This window comes from Rhodnius prolixus, unplaced genomic scaffold (genome assembly GCF_049639745.1).
Source record: "Rhodnius prolixus isolate KJV_2025 unplaced genomic scaffold, Rpr scaffold_4, whole genome shotgun sequence".
In the NCBI taxonomy this organism is placed as follows: Eukaryota; Metazoa; Arthropoda; class Insecta; order Hemiptera; family Reduviidae; genus Rhodnius; species Rhodnius prolixus.
Genome location: NW_027411614.1, coordinates 46,287,034 through 46,295,659, shown reverse-complemented (window position 1 = coordinate 46,295,659; position 8,626 = coordinate 46,287,034). Strand labels below are relative to the sequence as shown.

General features: G+C 31.8%; 1 protein-coding gene across 5 annotated transcripts in view; it reads right to left on the bottom strand.

Annotated features, from left to right (window-relative positions):
• Nucleotides 1–710: 710 nt before the first annotated feature.
• Nucleotides 711–8,626, bottom strand: part of LOC141455579 (homeotic protein spalt-major-like) — a 234,270-nt gene continuing 226,354 nt past the window's right edge. For 2 of the 5 annotated variants that reach the window (XM_074130719.1, XM_074130720.1), the window contains exons 4-8: nucleotides 8,204–8,308; nucleotides 7,293–7,779; nucleotides 5,427–5,572; nucleotides 5,008–5,172; nucleotides 711–3,717 (exon numbers count right to left, since the gene is read on the bottom strand). In XM_074130719.1, coding sequence (XP_073986820.1) covers nucleotides 3,388–3,717; nucleotides 5,008–5,172; nucleotides 5,427–5,572; nucleotides 7,293–7,779; nucleotides 8,204–8,308 — 1,233 coding nt within the window. In that variant the 3' untranslated portion in view covers nucleotides 711–3,387. The remainder of the gene's footprint in view (nucleotides 3,718–5,007; nucleotides 5,173–5,426; nucleotides 5,573–7,292; nucleotides 7,780–8,203; nucleotides 8,309–8,626) is intronic. The other 3 variants (XM_074130722.1, XM_074130723.1, XM_074130724.1) reach the window with 2 other exon arrangements.

The following is an 8,626-nucleotide window of genomic DNA, read 5'->3' as shown; positions in this document are numbered from 1 at the left end:
TCGTATATAATGGCGGTTGCCTTAAAAAAAAAAAAGAGTAATCTCTGAGTGCGTTTTAATTATACATATTTTGTTTTGTTCATAATTAATTTAGGAAAAAAAATCAACACCAAGCAGCTAGTTCAGGTGTAGGAAAAGTAACGTATTAACGAAAGGAGTACATATAACAAAGTTACCTTAGTAACTGGATCGTTGAAAGGAGAACTCTACAGAGAGAAGAGAAGACTCATTAAATTTCGTTCGTTTAAAGAAAGGGATTAGTTATTCGTATTGGACTCCCACGCGGAGAGGTCCCGTGTTCGAATCCACCTGCTAAACCTTAGATTTTCTCTTCCAAGGGAGCTTCTTACAGCCCAGTATTGCCTGTAACGAAAGAACACTGTCCGCGGAGGCCGGCTGTGCACTGAAAAAAAAAAGCTCCGGGCGCCAATAACCTTAGATGTTGACGCGCCTAAAATCATTTAAAAAAAAAATTCGTTTCAAATTGAAGCAGCACAAATGGTACGGAAGAAGAGACAAAACCGGACAACAATTATTCAGACGGAAATTAAACAAAAAATGAAGTAGACAGAGATCAAAATGGAAAGAAGACGTAGGTTAGGTTAGGTTAGGTTAGGTTAATTGTTGTGTGGAACTTCGTTAAACTAGGCCTAGACAAAAATAATTAATAAATTAACAAAAATAAGTCAATATCAACATTTCGAATGAACTTTTCCTTTTTGCCTTACAACAGAAAAACAAATTTAAACCAAGATTACTGGTGTATTTCCCAAGTCTTTTCAAAAAAAATATTATGTCGAACAATTACTAAAAGACATTTTCTCTTGCGATATTAATGTCATATAGTTTTTTTTTTTTTTAGTTTTTTATTTATTTTATTTTATTTTTTTTAAATTTAAATATAAACATCGAATAAATATTTGGATAGACATACAATTTGCCACACATTTCAAATAGGTATGATTTTCTTTGTTCTTGTTTACAGAAAAAAAAAGAATATTTATTTGTTTTTACAGAAATAAACAAAATTTATGTATTTTTATAATATAAAATAAAAAAGTTTTAAATTTGACGAAAATTTCTAAAAGGCAGGCATACATGTGCGACTTAAAATTTGTTTATTTTTTTGTTTTCATATTTTACCCACTACACATAATTTTTTTTTTTCTTTTTTTTCTTTTTTCATTTGTATAATTTATAATTAATTTTCACTATACACTAATAATACAAGTTTATTTTTTTAAATTTGTAAATATTATTATAGTACAATTGTTGTTTTTATCGTTTTCTGTGTTTTTTTTTGTTTTCCTTTGACATTACAATAAATCTACAAGATATTTATATTTTATATATATTTTCATATTTACTACAATCTTATACAATAAAGGACCAAAACTTAATTTAAAAAAAATTATTATTTTTTTAGTTATTTAATGCTTTCCTATATTTATTTTTTGTTTTTACCTTAAATATTCATATACACATAAATGTACAAAATTTACAAATTCAAAAACCGTTGGGCCTAAAACATAAAAACAAAGAAAATGCCACGTTTTTTTTTTTTTTGTTTAACCGTAATTACATTATAAAAAAAAATATATATATATATATATTCGTACTGCCACACTCATCTAAATCTAAAGCGAGCCAAAAATCAGATAAATAGTATTTTTTTTAAAAAAAAGGCGTGAATTTAAAGTAAATTTACTGTAATTTCTTGGGAAAGAAAGGAATTTTTTTTTAGTCAAACCTAAAAAAATGTCCCAACAAAATTCTGTATCCTATTTTTTTGGGGGGGGGGGGGATTTTATGATCAGAATAATAATGTATTTAGTCACATTAAAAAAAAAAAATGCCTAGAGAAGCTGATACGTAGTAAAAAAAAAACAAAAATCAATCGAAATCAGTGTTTCATTAATTTAGGGAACGTTTCCCCCCCCAAAACAATAAAGAATGATATGGGGATAACCGTTCAGAATTAAGGAATGCTTTGCTTATTCGATACTGTTGTTATGAAATTAAATCGTAGACACAACTTTCTTGATTCTTTTTTTAAGAAATCACACAAAAAAAATGGTACAGTACAGTATTATTTTGTTTGTTTCAACTAGGTGATTTTTTTGTATTACGTATTTCTTATTCTATGTGACAATTTAAGATACACAAAAATTTAAACTGAAATTTGTATCCCCATTTTTTACTCTCTTTTTTTTTTTTATCACAGTGATTAAAAATGTTGAAGTATCACTTTTTTTACTTTTTCTAATTTTAAATCATTAACTTAAAAAAAAAAAAATCCTATCAAAATTAAAAAAATTAAAATGAAAAAAGCCCACATTTAGTTTTTTAAAATTTTTTTTTCTTTGCATTTAACTGCAAAAAAAGTATTTTTTTTTTTCAAATAAATAATACTAAAAATACGTTTTTCTTTTTTTGTTTAAGCTAATTAAAAAAGTCTATTTAATTAATGCAATGCCCCGTTTGTTTTTATTTATTAATTATTAGAGATTTTTTTTTAAAAAGAACTTCATGTATTATGTCTCTTTTTCTCTCTTATTAATACATAAATATTGTATAAAGTATTATTATTATTTTTTTAATAAATGACATTTATTGTTTATTAATTAATAATTTTAATATACATTTTTATTAAATATCATTATTATTTATTTATATATGTATATTTATTTATATTTTATATATAATTAACATATTATTTAAATTCAGTCCTGTTCCTCAATAATTATTTCTTATGCCTCCCAAAAAATAAAAATAAAAAAAATCACTGAGTGATTTAAAATTTCATTTTAATTTGCGCCGTTTAATTAATTTTTTTTTCAAGTAGAAAAAAAAGACTAGTTTGATATAGGAACGTTGCAAGCAGCTTCACCGCACTCAAATTTAAAATATTTGCGTTTTCTAATATTTACTTACGTCACTCCTTATTTATTCCCCTTCTCGTTTATTAATAATTTAATAATCACATTAATAATTGGACAAGATATGTATTTATTTATTTTTAACGGTAGCCTTAAAAGAAATTGAATAAAAACAAAATGTCTACAAAAAAAAAATTAGCTGTAAAGACCTCTTCTTCTTCTTCTTTTTTTGGAATTAATTAAATTCTTGCACCACACTTGAACATCACCATTTTAATCATCTTTAAATCAAAAAGTTCACTACGCAATGAAGTAACTCCTAAATATACTTAATAATATATTTTTTTTTTGTTTTAAATTTCTTTTCTCTCTAATTTATTCTCTCCCAAAGTTTTTTGTTTTGGTTCAATCAATAGTCACTTGAAACGGTAGTACATTTTGGAAATGATATGTGCGGTACGATCAACGGAGATGTTGGCTATGGTTTATGGTGTGCAATGAACTGGTATCATGCGGCCAGACCTTCACCTCTTTGCGGTGGTGCCAACGAAGGCGGTAGCGGAGGCGACGATGGTACCATTACCTCATCGTTATTAGCGCCGGTCGTCCCACCGTGCAATCCGCCAATACCACTAGATTTCCTATCGTGGAAATGTAGGTCCCATAGTGATGGCGGAGTGGCCGCTATTGTCGGCTTTTCTGGTGATCTTGGCTCGCCGCCGCCTTTCATTTCCGTATGATGATGATGATGATGGAATACACCAAAGTTCATCATGCCATTGTGCCCGAGGCTGCCACCTCCTCCGGCCCCCTGTGGTGGTATTGGCATCTCCGATAGCTGTAAAATAAAAACAAATAAAATTACTTTTTAGAGTTTCAATTTTTGCTCAAGATTTTTTAAAATAATTATTAGGGAAGGGATTAGCTATGAGGTTAGCATACTGGACTCCTACGCGGAGGTCCCGGGTTCGAATCCAGTTGCTGACCCTTAGATTTTCTCTTCCTAGGAAGAGCTTCTTACAGCTCACTGTCCGGTGATGGACAGTGTTGTCTGTAACGAGAGAACACTGTCCGGAGGCCGGCAGTGCACTGAAAAAAGCTCCGGGCGCCAATAACCTTAGCTGTTGACGCGCCTTAAATCATTAAAAAAAATAAAAATAAAAAAATAATTATTAATCTCAAGAGTGGGGACATCTTTACTAGGCTGACTTCGTAGATTAATGAAATCAGCCTTGTAAGGATGGTTCTAGGAACTAGACTGATGTTAGTGTCTTCAACTATAATAATTGTGGGATGAAAGAAACTAAAAAAGCAATAGGATGAAAAATTAATGCCAGTTTCATTCATGACAAACTTTATTATGCCGAGCTTAAAGACCTAGGGACTAGGGTCATCTTCAGGGCTAATTTACAATATACTATTTTACATCATTAGAGGGTTGGTATAACTTCTGTCTTGGCTGTTCATAGACTGCATGATGGATGCAGTCCACCAACCCTTTAATGATGTAAAATAGTATATTGTAAATTAGCCCTGAAGATGACCTAGTCCCTAGGGCGAAAAGCTCAGCATAATAAAGTTTATTATGACTGAAACTGGCGTTAATTATTTTTATCCTATTGAAAATATGATTCAGTCACCAAAAACAATGAAGTGTGGTTAAAAAAGTAACTTTTTCTTTTTAAAATTTCAGAAATCCAATCACTTTTATGTCCTTTTACAATTTATTTAAATATTTGCGAAAGCACTGACATAATAGAAAAGATTGAAAATTGCTTTTGGCTTCTTGTAAATACCCAAGACACGCTTTTAGGCCGAAACCTTACAAAGATGTCCCCAAAATCTCTTCTTGCCAAACAAGAACTAGAATCCCGTGCAAACAATTAAGCCGCCATCTGATTTCGTGATTACCAATACAACTTTTTAATTGATTAAAGAATATTTTTAAGATTAATTGGTTCTATTTTAAGAAATCTGACTATCACTTAGATATTAAAACATTGTTGGAATACCACCTATTCTGGTGGCAATGAACTTTCTGTTCAGACAAAGTCCTCGTAGAATCGGTTTGAACATACCCTTTTTGCATAATTGTTCTTCTCTTGTAATCAACCAAAATCATACGTACCTTTTGGTGAATGCCGTTAAGGAATGGCGCTGGAAGATATGGGTAAAAAAGATCTGGCCTCCTGTGTAGGAAATCTGAATCCTTGGGCAGTGGTGGGAGCTCTAAAGACATTCTCCTGCCCCGCCTCGATGCGCCGTTGGTCCACATGTGAGTGCCCATGTGAACCTGTCCAACAACAACAAACAAAATAAACAAAAATAATATAAATTATTAATTAACAATGTGTTTGGGGGGAATAAAATATGTTTTCTAATAAATAAATAAAAACTCAACTTACGAAAACTTAACGTGACGACAAGGTCTTGTCACCCGTTTTCTATTCTATTTTACTAAATAATGAAGTCGGTGTGTTTTTTTTTATTTTTAAGTAATAGATTTAAATTTGTTTTTTGTTTTTTGAAAAGACAACACACACGTACCTTGAGGTTTCCCTTGGTGGTGAACGCTTTTTGGCAGATGGAACACCGGAAAGGTTTGTCGCCCGTGTGGGTGCGCATGTGAATCTGGAGGGCAGACGACGAAGAGAAGTTCTTATTGCATACATGGCACAAGTGCTTGGGCAAGCCTGCAAACCACACAACCCCACGTGCTGTTAGACACACTCTACCACACAGTATTTTTTTTTTTTTTGGTTTCTTTACAAAACGGGAACGAAAAGAGAGTTAAAAAGAAAAAAAATAAGAAAAGTTGGATCCGCCGAAGCAGTGGGCATTAACAAAAGACTTTATACGTCTTAGCATGTTTCTTTGTTATAACCAGTATCACAGGGACTTTTTTAGATCTTCTTCTAGATTTGAGACATCAAGTTTATGTCGCGAATTCTGATATGCACTTAAAAAGTTTCAATCACTATAGAAAGCAAATCTTCTTAAGTAACTGATGAAGGTGGTTACGGATGTGTAACCACCATCATCTGTAAGAAATGCAACAGAATCTAATTTTAAATGCAAGCAAAATTCTCTACATAAATTGGATGCGCCTCTGAAAATAACAGCAATCAACAACGGGCAAAATCTTTGTTGATTGAAAGAATTTAGTAGTTTACCTTCTTTTTTTAAGGGAGGAGATCCGGATTGTAAGTTTACGGAATCTATTGCGAAGGAGAATAAATTATTTTTATAGTTTGACGTATAATCGTCACAAAAATATGAATAATCTAAAAGAGAATGCTCCTTGTCCCGTAGGGTAATAATAACAGCAAAAAAAAAAAAAAAAATCTATCTAAAAAATTGAGATTATCTCATTGGGGCAAACACTCTCGGAAACCAAATGTTATATTAAAGCAAAATGTGAGTAAAGCAAAAAGCATTTAAAACTAACAAATTGGAGTTAGATTAACACTAAGCAATATTTGAGTTATTCAAAACTGAAGGCTTCCTTCTTGAGACGACTTTACTTAGAAACTTAAGTTATTTAAAAAAAAAAAACTACACACAGCTGTAGTAGTCATTTAATAAAAACTTGGGTGACAAGACCATTGACTCTTTAAGTAATTAAAATTCTAATAAAAGTTTAGAACTTATCAATTCAAGTAAACAGAAACACTAATAATAAAACTTAAAATGGAAAATTTAGCAAAAAATAAAAGAAATGCTTATAATAAGTAATTAAAAATTTAAGTTTACTTCAATGGAGGATTAATAGTGATTTTCCTGAATTATATCTATAACACGTTTGATCAATTAATTTACACTAGGCTATCTGTTTCTTCATTGAAGATCAAATTACTTTGAAGAAAATTATAACTAAAGATGTAATTTAAAAGGGCGCTCAAATTCTGATCAATTTTTCATATTTCTGAAATTTGAATAAATTATAAAAAAAACTGTATTATTAATTAAAACAAAATTTTCCGGAATGTGAAACTAGTCAAGTTTTACTACTACTGTTATTATAGAAATAAAGTATACACATATGTGTACTACGAAGCTGAAACAAGCCTTCGAAGCTTGTTCTTAGGCTGGGGTATTTCACCACCAGATCTAATAGATTTACTGCGAACCCATTGCAAAAATGGATTTCATCAAATCCGCAAAATAGTTTCGAAACTATAATAGGTTTATTTCATTCTAGTAGGGCTTAATTAGAGTACTTTTGTAACAAAACATAGCTCCTTTTTTTTTTGGGTTGCTTCAGTTGTTAAAACCGAAGTCAGTGGGCTGTAGATTATTTATGTTTAACAAAAAATTATATATCGAACAATTCTGTTCACTTTTCCATTGAAGTAAAAATTACTAGACGGGCAATTTAGTAAAAAAAAACAAAACACAGAATGTATATCTTACTTGGTTGTCGTTTCGGCAATGGCATTGAAGTAACATCGCCCTGAGGTGGTGATCGTTTCACGCCAATCTCAGGTTTTGGTACCTGCGGTGGACTGATGCAACTTCTCGGCTGTGGTGGTAGATGATGCGGAGACACAGCTGGATCGAGCGCTGCGCCCGAAGAGGTCTGTTGTGCTGTAGATGCTGCTGCTGCTACAGTGGCTGAGGCTGCCTTAGCAGTAGCTGGCAGAGGTTGTGGTGTACTAATTGCTGGCGGTTGCAATGGTTGATCATCACTATTAGTGCCAATCTGCTGGGAGGTCGTGCTGACTTGTGCGGCCACTGATTGTCCACCAGCACTAGGTCCAATAGGTGGTCCAACTTGTCCAACACTATTGCTGTTTGCTCCTAGACTCGACATTGGCCCACTTCCACCATTCTTCTGTTCGAATAAATGTGGAGGCATATCCCTTATTTTATGGGTGAGCATGTGCTGTTTCATATTACCCTAAAATCGATAACAATCATGAAGAACACAAGTCGAATACATATAATATATAGCAAGCTTATTAGTATAATTTTGTGCAAAAACAAGATTGAATCCACAAATTCTGAAAAACTACACAATTATACCACTTTAAAACACGGGAACACTCAAATTAATTCACGTATGGAGTGAGAAAAAAGAAAAAGTCATTTTTCTTATTTTTGTCGAAATATAGATTTGTTTATTTACAAAAACCTATTTGGAATCTAACACCAAAGCCAAAACATGGAGAACAACAATAAAACAAGATGGAATATATTTGCAATATTAGCTTTAATTTATCTGGTTTTACCTCACTCACCCCTTGTACCTTCCAAAACAAATATTTATTGGTATAACTGTGTCTTTTTCCCTCTATTATTGTGGATCCTTATGAACTTATTACTTGGTATTGGAGAAAGTGAGCGGTAGATGTATCTCTGGATATCCTTGCGGCTTGTGCCCGGCTTACATGCCGACTCCTGGGGGCTTCACATCGGTGCGCCTGCCCCTGTGGGGCAGAGAGAACAGTATGTTTTCTCTGCTCTTTTCTCTTTTTGTTCTCTATTTCTAAAATTATTTATCTAATTTTCCAAATTATTGGAGAACTCATTTCCAAATAAAAAAATAAATAACCATTTTAGTATGTATGTATTGATTACTTTTGTCTACTATAAGTGACGTTTGGAAGAGTTTAAATTAAAACTCACTATACTGACTGCGCTTTCTTAACTTATATTTAGTCATAACTCCAATCATGTTATTGTTAACTTAAATTTAAATACTAGAATGTACACAAAAGTTACTTTTTTTTCCTTTGCGCAGGACA